Consider the following 19,332-nt stretch of genomic DNA (forward strand, 5'->3'; position numbering starts at 1 on the left):
AAGGAACCAGCAGCATTAACTAGTTCCACTGTGTGCCAGACGCCTAGTTCTCTGCTGGACACAGTGCTCAATAAATCCTTCAACCCAGTGATGTACCTTGTTATCCTCCAGTTTACAGAGGAAGAAAGCTGAAGTATTACAGAAGCTAAATGAGGAAACTAAAGCTTCACAGAGTTAAATGATTTGCCTGACTTGCTGAGAAATGGGAGAACTAAGAGTGACTTCAAGTTAGTCTTATTTCTTTCTTTCCACAACAGTCAAGCTAGAGTCACTTTACAGCTTGCCCCTGCAGTGCTCCTTCCCCCAGCAGAAATGGAAGGATGGGTAGAACTATATTCTGCAGCCCACATCAGCAGAAACCGACTCTCATCACCATTATGGCTCCACACACCCATAAAGCCATAGGAGTCAGACGCCTTTGAGATGAAAACCAGATTGCCTGAGTGTTTGGAGAGCAGACGTGGTAAACGTCACTTCAGAGGCATCAGGGCCAGAATTCATCTTGGCCTCTTGCCTCCCAGGGAGGACTGGGTGAGTCACATCCTTCTCTGGAACTAGGTTCTTATCTTTAAAAAAGTCCCCTGTTGACAACTCAGGTGTTTCTCTCTGGCGTTCTGGATATGGCGTTCCCACTTTGGGATGAGTCACTGCAGACACAGCCTCCAGAACTGGTCTTTTCCTATAATTTTCCTCCTGCAAACCCTGAAACCCATGCGTAGCGTGAGGTTTGTGAGACGATTACACAGACGGTAGTTTTAACATTTGTTGGGAAAGGGATTCTTTTCTACTGATACACTGTCTGAAGGAGATGGCTATAAATCAGAGTAACCACAATATTTACAAAGCTATTTAGTGGAAAAGAAGACTTTGGCAACCGGGTAAGCCATCACTCATGGGGGATAAAGTGAAGCTTGCTTGTGGTTTAATAAATCAAAACATAGTGTGTTTGTCCATGGCCTCATTTTTTCCCCATTACTGGTGGGTGATCTCATCTTTTTCATTTCCATTAGAATCTTTCAGCATCCAAGAGTAGGAAAAAATTAATGTTAACTTCATTTATTATGTTGTATTTCCATTTTTAAACAGAAATTTAATTTTAATTCTGCCAGATTTGTGAATGCAGTTTTCAAACTCTTCTAAGATTTGTGGAATTTTTATGAATAGTATCCTGGAAATTACTGACTTTTTTGTGTATGTACAAAGATATCATTTTTGAATTAAGTTCTTTTCTCAATTTGCCCAGATGAAACTCTGGTCTTAAAAAGAATAAAACTAAACCCCTCTCTGGAAATTATAGCAGAATAGTAAATTTAGAAATTGCTAGAAAATGTAAAGAAGACTAAAATTATCCATGGTCATACCCTGTTCAGATAACTAATGCATAAATAATAGTATTTTTAAATACAGTGCTCATCTTTACCCTGCATTTCTGCCAGAGTGAAGAGTTTGAGTGTTGCCACTCCCAGGCACATATGTAAATAATCTCTGCCTTGCCACAATTGGGTAATTAACAACGATTTTTTATTGTTTTAAAAACTCAAGCCTCAGAGATATGGGGACATATGTATATGTATAACTGATTCACTTTGTTATAAAGCGGAAACTAACACACCATTGTAAAGCAATTATACTCCAGTAAAGATGTTAAAAAAAAAAAAAAAAAAGAACCTCAAGGCTCCACTTTCTGATAGCCTGCTCTTTTCTTCAGTCCCTAACTTCAGTATCATCTTTTCCAGGAAGCTTTCTCCCGTTCCACAGTTCAACCACTGCACGCTGGCTGTACTACTTTGCCAGCACTGATTACACCCTGCTTTGTATTATAAGTAGTGGTTTCCATATGTTTTCCCCAAATGTATGTAAATTCCTTGAGGACTTACACGTATGTGTGCCGGTGATTAAGTCATTCAACAAGTTTTTTTTACTGAGTGCATCTTGAGCTCACTGCAGAAATCTATAACGATAAATAAGGTTGACAGAGTTCTTACTTACAGTCAATTAAAGTCAGTTCTTACTACTAAGGGATCAGACAAATGGCTGCCTTGGTATTAAACAGTATGATCACTTCTGTGGCTGGGTTGTGAGGTGGTATTGGAAATATGCAGGAGATACCCATCTGGAGCTGTCAGAGCAATTTTTAGCAACATTCAGCAGAAATGATTCTTCCCCTCTTTCCAACACTCATATCTCTTGGTTTTTACAGCCCAACTCCTTTGCCACACTTAATAATCTCCTTTGCTGATTCCTCCTCTTCATCGACTTGATCTCAGGCCTGAAACCTCTTCTCTAGCTATAATTTCTCTCCAGGTGAGTTTGATCATCTGTATTACCATCTGTATGCTGGAAGTTTCTAGCTGCTTTCTTGACATATCTGTTTCAATGTCTAGGAGTCATCTCAAACCTAAATTAAATTTGACTATAGACATATTTAAACTGAAACTTAAAAGTTAAATAAGAGTTTGTATACAGAGGGATAAGGTAAGAGAGAATGTTCTAGCCAGAGGGGATAGTGTAGGAGAAAGACCTGATGAAACTGGCATCTTTTGGGAAGCGAAAGTGATTGTGAGGTGTGGAGGACTGAGTGCAGGAGAGAAGCAGCCAGATCTCCACAGGCTCTAAAAGGGATGTTGGAGGTTTGGAGCTTTACCCAAAGGCCACAGGAGAGGAGCATAACCAGTTTGGCATTTTATCAATAGATGGATAACTCTGTAGTTTGGCTTATGAAGTGAGTGGAAGGATCAAGTCTAGGGACAGGGCTCCATTTAAGAAATGATTACAATAATTCAAGAGAGGGAGAAGATTTCTCTATGAGGGTAGGGGGGATTTCAAGACCTAATTAGAGGATGTTTTGCCAATGTTTGCTTGTAGGAGTTTTATGATCTCTTTTTTTTTTTTTTTTTTTTTTTTGGCTGTGCTGCACGGCATGTGGAACCTTAGTTCCCCTGACCAGAGATCAAACCCGCACCCCCTGCATTGGAAGTGCAGAGTCCTAAACACTGGACCACCAGGGAATTCCTGGTGACATGTCTTACGTTTAAGTCTTTAAGCCATTTTGAGTTTATTTTTGTGCATGGTGTGAGGGTGTGTTATAACATCATTGATTTACACGCAGCTGTCCAACTTTCCCAGCACCACTTATTGAAGAGACTGTCTTTTTCCCATTTTATATTCTTGCCTCCTTTGTTGAAGACTAATTGACCATAGGTGTGTGGGTTTACTTCTGGGCTCCCTATTTGTTCCATTGATCCATGTGTCTGTTTTTATGCCAATACCACTGTTTTGGTTATTGTAGCTTTGTAGTATTGTCTGAAGTCTAGGAGGGTTATGCCTCCAACTTTGTCCTTTTTCCTCAGGATTGCTTTGGCAATTCTGGGTCTTTTATGGTTCCATATAAATTTTAGGATTAATTGTTCTAGCTCTGTGAAAAATGTCATGGGTAATTTGATAGGGATTGCATTAAATCTATAGATTACTTTGGTTAGGATGGCCATTTTAACAATATTAAGTCTTCCAATTCAAGAGCATGGGATATCTTTCCATTTCTTTGAATCATCTTCAGTTTCCTTCATAATGTTTTATAGTTCTCAGTATATAAATCTTTCACCTCCTTGGTCAGGTTTATTCCTAAGTGGTTTTTTTGTTTTGTTTTGATGTGATTTTAAAAGGGATTGGTTTATTTCTTTTTCTTGTCTGATTGCTGTGGCTAGGACTTCCAATACTATGTTGAATAGAAGTGGTGAGATTGGGCATCCTGTCTTGTTCCAGATTTTAGTGGGAAGGCTTTTCACTGTTCACTATTTTGTTGGCTGTGGGTTGGTCATAAATAGCTTTTATTATGTTGAGATATGTTCCCTCTGTATCCACTTTGGTAAGATTTTTTATCATGAATGGATGTTGAATTTTATCAGATGCTTTTCCTGCATCAATTGAGAGGATCGTTTGTGTTTTTCTCTTTTCCTTTGTTGATATGGTGTATTGCATTGATTGATTTGCATATGTTGAACCAACCTCGTGACCCTGGGATGAGTCCAACTTGATTGTAGTGTATGATCTTTTTTATGTGTTGTTGGATTCAGTTTGCTAATATTTCGTTGGGAATTTTTGCATCTATATTCATTAGAGATATTGGCCTGTAATTTTCTTTTTGGTAGCACCTTTGGTTTTGGTATCTGGGTGATGCATTCTCTGACATAAATCATAGCAATGTTTTCTTAGGTCAGTCTCCCAAGGCAATAGAAATAAAAGCAAAAATAAACAAATGGGACTTAATCAAATTTCTAAGCTTTTGCACGGCAAAGGAAACCATAAACAAAACAAAAAGGTGTTGTACGGACTGGGAGAAAATATTTGCAAATGATGTAATGCACAAGGGCTTAATTTTAAAAATCTACAATCAGCTCATACAACTCAATAACAAAAAAACAAACAGCCCAGTCAAAATATGAGCAGAAGACCTAAATAGACATTTCTCCAAAGAAGACATACAGATGGCCAAGAGGCACATGAAAACATGCTCAGCATTGCTAATCATTAGAGAAATGCAAATCAAAGTTACAATGAGGTATCACCTCACACCAGTCAGAATGGCCATCACTAAAAAGTCTACAAATAACAAATGCTGGAGAGGATGTGGAGAAAAGAGAACCCTCCCCTACACTGTTGGTGGGAATGTAAATTGGTGCAGCCACTATGGAAAACAGTATGGACGTTCTTACAAAACTAAAAATAGAATTACCATATGATCCAGCAATTCCACTCCTGGGCACATAAACAGAGAAAACTCTAATTCGAAAAGATACATACACCCCAGTATTCATAGCAGCACTATTTACAGTAGCCAAGACATGGAAGCAACCTAAATGTCCGTCGACAGATGAATGGATAAAAAAGATGTAGTGTAGGAGAGAGGGGGAAGATGGAGGAAAAGTAAGACGTGGAGATCACCTTCCTCCCCACAGATACATCAGAAATACATCTAAACATGGAACAACTCCTACAGAACACCTACTGAACGCTGGCAGAAGACCTCAGACCTCCCGAAAGGCAAGAAACTCCCTGGGTAGGGCAAAAGAAAAAACAATAAACAGAGGCAAAAGAATAGGGGCGGAACCTGCACCAGTGGGAGGGAGCCGTGAAGGAGGAAATGTTTCCACACACCAGAAGCCCCTTCGCGGGCGGAGACTGCGGGTGGCAAAGGGGGGGACCTTCGGGGCCGCGGAGGAGAGCGCAGCCACAGGGGTGCGGAGGGCAAAGCGAAGAGATTCCCGCACAGAGGATCGGTGCCAACCAGCACTCACCATCCCGAGAGGCTTGTCTGCTCACCCGCCGGGGCAGACGGGGCTGGGAGCTGAGACTCCGGCTTCGGGTCAGAGCACAGGGAGAGGACTGGCGGCGTGAACACAGCCTGAAGGGGTTAGTGCACCACGGCTACCCAGGAGGGAGTCCGGGAAAAAGTCTGGACCTGCCGAAGAGGCAAGAGACTTTTTCTTCCCTCTTTGTTTCCTGGTGCGCAAGGAGAGGAGATTAAGAGCGCTGCTTAAAGGAGCTCCAGAGACGGGCGCAAGCCGCAGCTAACAGCGCGGACCCCAGAGTCGGGCATGAGATGCTAAGGCTGCTGCTGCCGCCACCAAGAAGCCTGTGTGTGAGCACAGGTCAGTGTCCACACCTCCCTTTCGGGTAGCCTGTGCAGCCCGCCACTGCCAGGGTCCCGGGATCCAGGGACAACTCCCCCGGGAGAATGCACGGCGCGCCTCAGGCTGGTGCAACGTTATGCCGGCCTCTGCCGCCGCAGGCTCGCCCCGCACTCCGTACCCCTCCTTCCCCACAACCTGAGTGAGCCAGACCCCCGAAGCAGCTGCTCCTTTAACCCCGTCCTGTCTGAGCGAAGAACAGATGCCCTCTGGCAACCTACATGCAGAGGTGGGGCCAAATCCAAAGCTGAACACCAGGAGCTGTGCGAACAAAGAAGAGAAAGGGAAATCTCTCCCAGCAGCCTCAGGAGCAGCGGATTAAATCTCCACAATCAACTTGATGTACCCTGCATCTGTGGAATACCTGAATAGACAACGAATCATCCCATATTGAGGAGGTGGACTTTGAGAGCAAGATTTATTATTTTTTCCCCTTTTCCTCTTTTTGTGAGTGTGTATGTGTATGCTTCTGTGTGAGATTTTGTCTGTATAGTTTTCCTTTCACCATTTGTCCTAGGGTGCTGTCTTTTTTTTTTTTTTTTTTTTTTTTTACTTTTTAAAAATGTTTTTTTCTTAATAATTACTTTTTTATTTTAATAACTTTATTGTATTTTACCTTACTTTATTTTCTTTTATCCTCTTTCTTTCTTTCTTTTTTTCTACTTTTTCTCCCTTTTATTCTGAGCCGTGTGGATGAAAGGCTCTTGGTGCTGCAGCCAGGAGTTAGTGCTGTGCCTCTGAGGTGGGTGAGCCAACTTCAGGACACTGGTCCACAAGAGAACTCCCAGCTCCACGTAATATCAAATGGCGAAATCTCCCAGAGATCTCCATCTCAACACCAACACCCAGCTTCACTCAACGACCAGCAAGCTACAGTGACGGACACCCTATGCCAAACAACTAGCAAGACAGGAACACAACCCCACCCATTAGCAGAGAGGCTGCCTAAAATCATAATAAGTCCACAGACACCCCAAAACACACCACCATATGTGGACCTGCCCCCCAGAAAGACAAGATCCAGCCCCATCCAACAGAACACAGGCACTAGTCCCCTCCACCAGGAAGCCTACACAACCCACTGAACCAACTTCAGCCACTGGGGACAGACACCAAAAACAACAGGAACTACAAACCTGCAGGCTGCAAAAAGGAGATCCCAAACGCAGTAAGATAAGCAAAATGAGAAGACAGAAAAATACACAGCAGATGAAGGAGCAAGGTAAACACCCACCAGGCCTAACAAATTAAGAGGAAATAGGCAGTCTACCTGAAAAAGAATTCAGAATAATGATAGTAAAGATGATCCAAAATCTTGGAAATAGAATAGAGAAAATGCAAGAAACATTTAACAAGGACCTAGAAGAACTAAAGATGAAACAAGCAAGATGAACAACACAATAAATTAAATTAAAAATTCTCTACAAGGGATCAATAGCAGAATAACTGAGGCAGAAGAACGGATAAGTGACCTGGAAGATAAAATAGTGGAAATAACTACTGCAGAGCAGAATAAAGAAAAAAGAATGAAAAGAACTGAGGACAGTCTCAGAGACCTCTGGGACAACATTAAATGCACCAACATTCGAATTATAGGCATTCCAGAAAAAGAAGAGAAAAAGAAAGGGACTGAGAAAATATTTGAAGAGATTATAGTTGAAAACTTCCCTAATATGGGAAAGGAAATCGTTAATCAAGTCCAGGAAGCACAGAGTCCCATACAGGATAATACAAGGAGAAACACGCCAAGACAGATAATAATCAAACTGTCAAAAATTAAGTACAAAGAAAACATATTAAAAGCAGCAAGAGAAAAACAACAAATAACACACAAGGGAATTCCCATAAGGTTAACAGCTGATCTTTCAGCAGAAACTCTGCAAGCCAGAAGGGACTGGCAGGACATATTTAAAGTGATGAAGGAGAAAAACCTACAACCAAGATTACTCAAGCCAGCAAGGATCTCATTCAGATTTGATGGAGAAATTAAAACCTTTACAGACAAACAAAAGCTGAGAGAGTTCAGCACCACAAAACCAGCTTTACAACAACTGCTAAAGGATCTTCTCTAGTCAAGAAACACAAGAGAAGGAAAAGACCTATAATAACAAACACAAAACAATTAAGAAAATGGGAATAGGAACATACATATCGAAAATTACCTTAAATGTAAATGGACTAAATGCTCCCACCAAAAGACTCAGATTAGCTGAATGGATACAAAAACAAGACCCATATATATGCTGTCTACAAGAGACCCACTTCAGACCTAGAGACACATACAGACTGAAAGTAAGGGGATGGAAAAAGATATTCCATGCAAATGGAAACCAAAAGAAAGCTGGAGTAGCAATTCTCATATCAGGCAAAATAGACTTTAAAATAAAGACTACTAGAAGAGACAAAGAAGGACACTACATAATGATCAAGGGATCGATCCAAGAAGAAGCTATAACAATTGTAAATATTTATGCACCCAACATAGGAGCACCTCAATACATAAGGCAAATACTAACAGCCATAAATGGGGAAATCGACAGTAACACATTCATAGTAGGGGACTTTAACACCCCACTTTCACCAATGGACAGAGCATCCAAAATGAAAATAAATAAGGAAACACAAGCTTTAAATGATACATTAAACAAGATGGACTTAATTGATATTTATAGGACATTCCATCCAAAAACAACAGAATACACATTTTTCTCAAGTGCTCATGGAACATTCTCCGGGATAGATCATATCTTGGGTCACAAATCAAGCCTTGGTAAATTTAAGAAAATTGAAATTGTATCAAGTATACTTTCCAACCACAATGCTATGAAACTAGACATCAATTACAGGAAAAAACTGTAAAAAATACAAACACATGGAGGCTAAACAATACACTACTTAATAACGAAGTGATCACTGAAGAAATCAAAGAGGAAATCAAAAGATACCTAGAAACAAATGACAATGGAGACACGACAACCCAAAACCTATGGGATGCAGCAAAAGCAGTTCTAAGAGGGAAGTTTATAGCAATAAAATCCTACCTTAAGAAACAGGAAACATCTCGAATAAACAACCTAACCTTGCGCCTAAAGCAATTAGAGAAAGAACAAAAAAATCCCAAATTTACCAGAAGGAAAGAAATCATAAAAATCAGATCAGAAATAAATGAAAAACAAATGAAGGAAACAATAGCAAAGATCAATAAAACTAAAAGCTGGTTCTTTGAGAAGATAAACAAAATTGATAAACCATTAGCCAGACTCATCAAGAAAAAAAGGGAGAAGACTCAAATCTATAGAATTAGAAATGAAAAAGGAGAAGTAACAACTGACACTACAGAAATACAAAAGATCATGAGAGATTACTACAAGCAACTCTATGCCAATAAAATGGACAACCTGAAAGAAATGGGCAAATTCTTAGAAAGGCACAACCTGCCAAGACTGAATCAGGAAGAAATAGAAAATATGAACAGACCAATCACAAGCACTGAAATTGAAACTGTGATTAAAAATCTTCCAACAAACAAAAGCCCAGGACCAGATGGCTTCACAGGCGAATTCTACCAAACATTTAGAGAAGAGCTAACACCTATCCTTCTCAAACTCTTCCAAAATATAGCAGAGGGAGGAACACTCCCAAACTCATTCTACGAGGCTACCATCACCCTGATTGCAAAACCAGACAAGGATGTCAGAAAGAAAGAAGACTACAGGCCAATATCACTGATGAACATAGATGCAAAAATCCTTAACAAAATACTAGCAAACAGAATCCAACTGCACATTAAAAGGGTCATACACCATGATCAAGTGGGGTTTATTCCAGGAATGCAAGGATTCTTCAATATACGCAAATCAAAAAATGTCATAAACCATATTAACAAATTGAAGGAGAAAAACCATATGATCATCTCAATAGATGCAGAGAAAGCTTCCGACAAAATTCAACACCCATTTATGATAAAAACCCTGCAGAAATTAGGCATAGAGGGAACTTTCCTCAACATAATAAAGGCCATATATGACAAACCCACAGCCAACATTGTCCTCAATGATGAAAATCTGAAAGCATTTCCACTAAGATCAGGAACAAAACAAGGATGTCCACGCTCACCACTCTTATTCAACTTAGTTCTGGAAGTTTTAGCCACAGCAATCAGAGAAGAAAAGGAAATAAAAGGAATCCAATCAGAAAAGAAGAAGTAAAGCTGTCATTGTTTGCAGATGACATGATATTATACATAGAGAATCCTAAGGATGCTACCAGAAAACTACTAGAGCTAATCAATGAATTTGGTAAAGTAGCAGGATACAAGATTAATGCACAGAAATCTCTGGCATTCCTATACACTAATGATGAAAAATCTGAAAGTGAAATCAAGAAAACACTCCCATTTACCATTGCAACAAAAAGAATAAAATATCTAGGAATAAACCTACCTAAGGAGACAAAAGACCTGTATGCAGAAAGTTATAAGACACTGATGAAAGAAATTAAAGATGATACAAATAGATGGAGAGATATACCATGTTCTTGGATTGGAAGAATCAGCATTGTGAAAATGAGTCTACTACCCAAAGCAAGCTACAGATTCAATGCAATCCCTATCAAACTACCACTGGCATTTTTCACACAACTAGAACAAAAAATTTCACAATTTGTATGGAAACATATAAGACCCCGAATAGCAAAAGCAATCTTGAGAACGAGAAACGGAGGTGGAAGAATCAGGCTCCCTGACTTCAGACTATACTACAAAGCCACAGTATTCAAGACAGTATGGTACTGGCACAAAAACAGAAAGATAGATCAATGGAACAGGATAGAAAGCCCAGAGATAAACCCACCCACATATGGTCACTTTATCTTTGATAAAGGAGGCAGGAATGTACAGTGGACAAAGGACAGCCTCTTCAATAAATGGTGCTTGGAAAACTGGACAGGTACATGTAAAAGTATGAGATTAGATCACTCCCTAACACCATACACAAAAATAAGCTCAAAATGGATTAAAGACCTAAATGTAAGGCCAGAAACTATCAAACTCTTAGAGGAAAGCATAGGCAGAACACTCTATGACATAAATCACAGCAAGATCCTTTTTGACCCACCTCCTAGAGAAATGGAAATAAAAACAAAAATAAACAAATGGGACCTAATGAAACTGCAAAGCTTTTGCACAGCAAAGGAAACCATAAACAAGACCAAAAGACAACCCTCAGAATGGGAGAAAATATTTGCAAATGAAGCAACTGACAAAGGATTCATCTCCAAAATTTACAAGCAGCTCATGCAGCTCAATAACAAAAAAACAAACAACCCAATCCAAAAATTGGCAGAAGAGCTAAATAGACATTTCTCCAAAGAAGATATACAGACTGCCAACAATCACATGAAAGTATGCTCAACATCATTAATCATTAGAGAAATGCAAATCAAAACTACAATGAGATATCATCTCACTCCAGTCAGAATGGCCATCATCAAAAAATCTAGAAACAATAAATTCTGGAGAGGGTGTGGAGAAAAGGGAACACTCTTGCACTGCTGGTGGGAATGTGAATTGGTACAGCCACTATGGAGAACAGTATGGAGGTTCCTTAAAAAACTACAAATAGAACTACCATATGACCCAGCAATCCCACTACTGGGCATATACCCTGAGAAAACCATAATTCAAAAAGAGTCATGTACCAAAATGTTCATTGCAGCTCTATTTACAATAGCCAGGAGATGGAAACAACCTAAGTGTCTATCATCGGATGAATGGATAAAGAAGATGTGGCGCATATATATACAATGGAATATTACTCAGCCATAAAAATAAACGAAATTGAGGTATTTGTAATGAGGTGGATGGACCTAGAGTCTGTCATACAGACTGAAGTAAGTCAGAAAGAGAAAAACAAATACCGTATGCTAACACGTATATATAATTTAAGAAAAATAATGTCATGAAGAACCTAGGGGTAAGACAGGAATAAAGACACAGACCTACTAGAGAATGGACTTGAGGACATGGGGAGGGGGAAGGGTAAGCTGTGACAAAGTGAGAGAGTGGCATGGACATATATACACTACCAAACGTAAAATAGCTAGTGGGAAGCAGCCGCATAGCATAGGGAGATCAGCTTGGTGCTTTATGAGCACCTAGAGGGGTGGGATCGGGAGGGTGGGAGGGAGGGAGACGCAAGAGGGAAGAGATATGGGAACATATGTATATGTATAACTGATTCACTTTGTTATAAAGCAGAAACTAACACACCATTGTAAAGCAATTATACTCCAATAAAGATGTAAAAAAAAAACGATGTAGTATATATATATACACATATACATACACACACACATACACACACAATAGAATACTACTCAGCCATAAAAAAAGAATGAAATAATGCCATTTACAGCAACATGGATGGACCTAGAGATTATCATAGTAAGTGAAGTAATTCAGAAAGAGATAGACAAATACCATACGATATCATTTAAATGTGGAATCTAAAAAATGATTCATTTTTTTTAACATGTTTGTTGGAGTATAATTGCTTTACAATGGTGTGTTAGTTTCTGCTTTATAACAAAGTGAATCAACTATACATATACATATATTCCCGTATCTCCTCTTTCTTGCGTCTCCCTCCCACCCTCCCTATCCCACCCCTCTAGGTGGTCATAAAGCACCGAGCTGATCTCCCTGTGCTGTGTGGCTGCTTCCCACTAGCTATCTATTTTACATTTGGTAGTGTATATATGTACATGCCACTCTCTCACTTTGTCCCAGCTTACCCTTCCCCCTCCGCATGTCGTCAAGTCCATTCTCTACATCTGCGTCTTTATTCCTGTCCTGCCCCTAGGTTCTTCAGAACCCTTTTTTTTTTTTTAGATTCCATGTATATGTGTTACCATACGGTATTTGTTTTTCTTTCTGACTTACTTCACTCTGTATGACAGACTCTATGTCCATCCACCTCACTACAAATAACTCAATTTCGGTTTTTTTTATGGCTGAGTAATATGATTCAGATGAACTTATTTACAAAACAGAAACAGACTCACAGACATAGAAAACAAAATTATGGTTACCAAGAGGGAAAGGGGAGGGGTAAGTTGGGAGTTTGGGATTAGAAGATACTAACTAGTATGTATAAAATAGATAAACAACAAGATCCTACTGTATAGCACAGGGAACTATATTCAATATCCTGTAATAAACCATAATGGAAAAGAATATGAAAAAGAATACACATATATATATATATATCCATTTATATATAATAAAGTCTTTATCCAGGCCTTTTGGGCAAGGTTCACAAGAATTACAGGAACTAAGAGAAGAGAATTTTCAAATTCTTTCCAAAATAAGCACTTTTACACATTGTTGGTAGAAATATAAATTGATAGATTTTTTTATGTAGGTCATTTTATCAGCCTTTACTCAACATTAAGCCATTCTGCTTCTAAAAATGTACAAAAATATCTTAGAAGGATATTCATTGTAGTATATAAAATAGTGAAAAATTACAAATAACCTAAAAGATTATCAATAGACAATTGGTTAAGTCACAATATATTGTATATCTATACAATGGCTTGCCTTATTGCCTTAAAAATAACAAAGTAGATTTGTGTTTACTGATATGGGATATATCTTGGTACATTAAATGGCAAAATCAATCATAAGTAGTTTATATGGCAAGTGTGTTTTATTGAGAATTTGGTATATCCCAGGCAGTATTTGTAAAGAACTCCAAAAACTGATAGGGAAAAATGGGCAAGCAATTTGAACAGACTGATCCCAAAATTCAAATGACCAATAAATGCATGTACATGTTCAACTCCACTAGTCAAATGAGGGAAAATCTATTTTAAATCACCATCAGATACCATTGCACACCCACCAAAATGATTAATAGTAAAAAGACTGATAGTACCAATTGTTAGAATATGGAACAATAGCTATTCTCATATACTGCTGTTTGACGGTAAATTGGTACCAACACTTTGATATTATCTATAAAAGTTGAAGATACACATACTCCTAGGTATATATTCGAAAGAAATGTGTGCACATGTGTATACAGAAATATGCATAAAAATGTCACAGCAGTGATCAGTTTGCAATATATACATATATCAAATCATGGTACACCTTAAGTTAATACAATCTTATATGTCAATTATATCTCGATAAAATTTGGAAAAAATAAAAGTGAAAGTCATACAAGTAGAAACTGAGAGAATTCACCTCTAACAGATGTTCATGTTAGAATTAAAGGATATTCTTCAGGCAGAGGGAAAATGATCTAAGAAGGTTTGAGATGTAAGAAGCAATAGGAGCAAAGAATATGGTAAATACAGCAAACAGTGACCATATAATAAAGTCATAATAATGTCAAGGGAAGTCTTTTTTTTTTTAAGCTAGAATTCAAAAGTACAAGTGTGACTGAAATTAAAATGCTGTCCTTTGTTCGTGAGGAGGATTGAGACACGGATTAATTTGGACTTTGATGAGTATGCATGATAAAATAGCTAAGGTAACCATTTGACATATAGAAATAGAGCATGTGACATCCCAACTAATATATGGGAAAAAGCAAAATTTTTAAAAGCTAATCAAAAAGAAGCAAAGCGATAAAAAAATTTTAAATAAAATTTAAAAAGTCATTTGTGGTGGAACTTCCAAATATGGCAGAATGAAGAGGTCACTGAATCTTCTCCATAGGAAAATAAGTGTAAAGCTGGAAAAATTGTGTAAAAAGAACTGTTTCAGGACTGAGGAGATTGACCAAAGGCAAAGAACAAATAATTCAGAGCTTGATTCTGCCTCTCTTTTAATATCTATGTTCACTCATGATGACCTAGATAGTCTTTCTGCAAAAATATCTCCCTCATCCATCCCATACTCTTTATTGTCACTAATGGAATTGAAATGACCATTTTGTTTGTAAATACATTTTGATTGCAAGTAATAGAAACTTCAAATAAGCCTAAGTACAACATGGGTGTATTGAAAGGACACTGAGAATACCCTCTTATTGAAGGGCATTAAGGATTCCCAAGGGCCTGGGACCAGGAATGAGGTCACCCTCATGGTCCAGGCAGTCCTCACGGACTCTCATCTTGCTTTCTTTTTCTGAGTTAAATCATCTCTACCATTTTCTGTATGTTCACTTCATTCTCCTCTCAGTAGGTCTTGCCTTCTGCAGGACAGCTCCCACTGTGTTGACAGGAATGTGGCCAATGGCCCATCTCAAAGAACCCAAGCCTATTTACCTTCAGTTCAAGCAACTTCCCAGATTGGTGGTATGGCCCTCAATTTCAGATTTTTCCAGAAAACCTGATTTAGCCAGCTTGGGTCATGTGTTCACCCCTAGTCCTATCAACTATGATCTCTAGGGCAAGTGCAGGTCATAAAAGCTTGGCTGGGTGTTGGTGATATAATATAGTACAGAGTTAAACATATTTAACAAAAGTATTTTCACATAGACAATCCCAGGTAAAGCTTTTGTAAGAAAGAGAAAATTTATTAAAATTTAATATAACTTTCTTCAATCAGCATGTATTTATCTTTACTTCCTGAAGAGAACATCTTTATACTGTTGGAGTGCTCTATTGTGTAGCCTAAGGCAAGCTTTGTGCCTATTAATCTGTCAGTAAATATTTACTGATTATTTCTTTTTAGTTTGTTTCATTTATAACAATACTTATAAGTGATTATTGAGATTTTCTAAAAAATTTATTTTTCGCTGCGTTGGGTCTTTGTTGCTGCGTGCAGGCTTTCTCTAGTTGTGGCGAGCAGGGGCTACTCTTCATTGAGGTGCATGGGTTCCTCATTGCGGTGGCTTCTCTTGTTGCTGAGCACGGCTCTAGGTGTGCAGGCTTCAGTAGTTGCAGCATGTGGGCTCAGTAGTTGCGGCATGCGGGCCCTAGAGCGCAGGCTCAGTAGTTGTGTTGCACGGGCTTAGTTGCTCTGCAGCATGTGGGATCTTCACGGACCAGGGATCGAACCCGTGTCCCCTGCATTGGTAGGCTACCAGGGAAGTCCCGATTATTGAGATTTTATATAATTTTTAGCTCTTTCTCATGAGAATTGTCCTTTAATTATTATATACAATGTTCAAGGACTGTGGTTGCTTTGTTTAATTTTTTCTGAATATATACTTAAATTACTGAGTGGGTTTTTTTTTCTTTTTTAGAGGTGGTTAAAAACCATTTGTTATAACACACAAAAAGCAAATTCCTCTCTGGTTGAGAGTTGTTTTGCTTTTAAACTGACAAATTTCAAGCAGGCTTTAGTGAAACAAACAATATTTTCACTATAAAATCACCAGCATGATTGCAGGAGGAGCCATGCCATCATCTATTTATGTTGGTATGCCATTTGATATCTGTAATTCAGAACAGTGAAAGTAAATTTTAACTGCTTTCATGCTGAAAATGGCTTATTTACGTCTTTGGAAGGGAGAATTAGCAATGATCAAGCACTTAGCAGTGACCATGTTTTCTGTCTACAATTCAATGACTCTTCTTAGTTCAGTTTATTTATTTATTTAATACAATTTTTAAAGGTTACTTTCCATTTACAGTTATTACAAAATATTGGCTATATTCCCTTTATTATACAATACATCCTTGAGCCTATCTTACACCCAAAATTTGTACCGCCCACATTACCCTTCTCCCCATGCCCCCACTGGTAACCGCTCATTTGTTCTCTGTATCTGTGAGTCTGCTTCTTTTTTGTTATATTCACTAGTTTGTTGTATTTTTTAGATTCCACATATAAGTAATATCATATAGTATTTGTCTTTCTCTGTCTGACTTCTTTCACTTAGTGTAATGCCCTCCAAGTCGATCCATCGTAGTTCAGTTTCTTGAACCATCATAAACCCTATGCAAGCATTATGCTCCATATCAGATAGGAATCAAAGACTGAATCAAACCACTGTAATTAATCCTGCTTCCTCATATTTTCTCAGGGACTCTCCCTCACCACTCCACTGCCCCCCGCCCCCAGTACCAACTTGGCTCATTTCATGACTGTCATCCTCAGCTGGACACTAGCTGCCCTTCCCTCCCAGAATCCTCATTATGTGAGTAATAAATCTCTTCACACCCTCTTGCAATGTGTGGAACCATCAGTGTTGACATCTGACCCCAAGTTTGGTGGGGGGTGTCCATCATGGTCTGTGGAATGGTCTCAACACCATACTTAGAGTATGTAGCAATGAGTGCCTGGTAGGACATGGTAGTAGAGGGTGGACATCAGTTGTCTGGTGCCCAACACATTCCCTTCCTTCTTCTGACAGTGCCCCCTTCCTTTTTTTTTTTTTTTTTTTTGCGGTACGTGGGCCTCTCGATGTTGTGGCCTCTTCCATTCCGGAGCACAGGCTCTGGACGCGCAGGCTCTAGATGCGCAGGCTTACTGGCCATGGCTCACGGGCCCAGCCACTCTGCGGCATGTAGCATCCTCCCGGACCAGGGCACAAACCCGCGTCCCCTGCATCATCAGGCGGACTCTCAACCACTGCGCCACCAGGGAAGCCCCACCCCCTTCCTTTGAGGAGCTTTTCCCTCATAGGCTGACACACCCTTGAAGATTATTCACAGTGGAATACTACACAGTCATTAAAAAGAACACAGCAACTCTATCTTCATAGGAAAAGCTCTTCAATACACATTGTTGAGTGAAGAAAAGAAATGCAGGGTTTCCCTGGTGGTGCAGAGGTTGAGAGTCCGCCTGCTGATGCAGGGGACACGGATTCGTGCCCCGGTCCAGGAAGATCCCACATGCTGTGGAGTGGCTGGGCCCGTGAGCCATGGTCGCTGAGCCTGCATGTCCGGAGCCTGTGCTCCACAACAGGAGAGGCCACAACAATGAGAGGCCCACATACCACAAAAAAAAAAAAAAGAAAGAAGAAATGCGAAAACAATATGGTATAGTATGATTGTATTTATTAAATTTTCTCTATTGAGGTATTTTTAATTGAGGTGTAACTTTCCTATTTGCTGTGGGTCCATAGAGATCTGTAATATGAGGAGAGATCTGCAAGATACTCATCTGGGGAGAGAGGGGTGGAGACTAGAATTGGGCTTACATCAAAGAAGAGTTTAACTTAGCTTTAACCATTTAATTTTTATAGTGAGAATGCATTTGTTAATTACTTGTATAATTAAAGAGAAATGAAAATGTGATATTTCTCACCAAAAAGAAAGCAAGAGGAGACTTAAAGAAATACGGCAGGGACTTCCCTGGTGGTCTAGTGGTTAAGACTCCACACTCCCACTGCAGGGGGCACAGGTTTGATCCCTGGTCGGGGAACTAAGATCCCTCATGCCTCATGGCACGGCCAAAAAAAAACAAAAAAAAAGAAATATGGCAGGCCGAGATGACCATATGTACCCTCCCCTGCCATTTTAATCTTACAGAAATTCTGGATTAAGTACAACATGTTTTAAGTACATAGTCAAGCTCAAAAGAAAGAAGTAAAAATGTCCTGAGAGCCAGAAATAAGGAGAAAAATCAAAGCGAGAGCAGGAGCTGGTTTTGGCCAGCCCACAGCATCTCAGAGTAGATCTGGGCCCTGGGTCAGAGATGGAGGACAGCCTGGGCTGCATCAGATGCTGGGGTGGATCCTCCTCCCAGAGCTTGGGGCCTCAAAGACTGCCGTCAGTTGAAAGAGGAAGAGGAAAGAGTGCCAGCCACCCCAAAGAAGCTGCAGGGAACTTGGCAGGTGGAGAAACTCACCTCTTCAGATCCCTGACATAGATATATACAAGGTCTCAGTTTACCTTGCCTACGTGTGGGCTAGGTAGAAGCCCAAATCTGGAAAGGAATATAAATTGTAGATACAGGGACTCCCCCAGGCTCTGAGAGAAGCCACCCTGAAACTTCCCTGGAGGGAAATTCTCACACATACACAACTGTCACAGACAAAAATGACCCCAGATGAAGCAAGTGCACATTAAAAAACTATACATTAATTGGGACTTCCCTGGTGGTCCAGTAGTTAAGAATCCACCTTCCAATGCAGGGGATGCGGGTTCGATACCTGGTAGGGGAACTAAAATCCCACATGCCGCGGGGCAACTAAGCCCGTGCACCACAACTACTGAGCCCATGCGCTCTGGAGCCCGCGCACCACAATTAAAGAGCCCACACGCCGCAACTACAGAGCCTGCGTGCCGTGACTAGAGAGAAGCCCACGCGCCACATCAAAGAGTCTGGGTGTCACAACAAACGATCCTGCATGCCGCAGCTAAGGCACAACGCAGCTCAAAAATAAATAAATAAATTAAATATTTTTTAAATTATACATTAATTGTATAAAACAAACTTCTGTTAAGTGAGAACTATAGAACAATCTGGACAAAAACTACAAAGTACAAGGTTTAAGATATCAAAGTAATAACTAAACAAATAGATCTAATTTAAAATATAGGACAATTTTTTACAGAAGCCTATTGGAAAAAGAAACAAATTGACTCTAAATTTTTTAAATGTGATTAGAATTTTAAAAATTTAGAAACCAGTGGATAAGTCAAACAACACGTTAAATATTACTAAAGAGAACATTAGAGGATTTATTTGAAGAAATCACCCAAAGAACAGAAAGATAATTAGATGGAAAACAAATGA

The 19,332-nt window shown here is 39.4% G+C and overlaps 2 protein-coding genes across 4 annotated transcripts in view; one reads left to right on the forward strand and one right to left on the reverse strand.

Moving 5' to 3' along the window:
• Window positions 1-12,324, reverse strand: part of ECM2 (extracellular matrix protein 2) — a 67,807-nt gene extending 55,483 nt beyond the window's left edge. For both annotated transcript variants that reach the window (XM_022564602.3, XM_022564599.3), the window contains exon 1: window positions 1-12,324. This exon is cut by the window's left edge and continues 18,504 nt beyond it. The gene's annotated coding sequence lies outside the window, so the exon portion shown is untranslated.
• The window catches only part of CENPP (centromere protein P), a 231,190-nt gene that overhangs the window by 195,515 nt on the left and 16,343 nt on the right, over window positions 1-19,332 (forward strand). Inside the window, exon 6 of one of the 2 annotated variants that reach the window (XM_022564610.3) lies at window positions 16,673-16,786. The exons of the other annotated variant lie outside the window; for it this stretch is intronic. Within the exon in view, the coding sequence (XP_022420318.1) occupies window positions 16,673-16,786 (114 nt within the window). The remainder of the gene's footprint in view (window positions 1-16,672; window positions 16,787-19,332) is intronic. 2 annotated transcript variants of the gene reach the window in all.

This window comes from Delphinapterus leucas, chromosome 6 (assembly GCF_059928025.1).
Source record: "Delphinapterus leucas isolate spDelLeu-1000000601 "Yukka" chromosome 6, BTC_Dleu_Yukka2, whole genome shotgun sequence".
NCBI classification, from domain to species: Eukaryota; Metazoa; Chordata; class Mammalia; order Artiodactyla; family Monodontidae; genus Delphinapterus; species Delphinapterus leucas.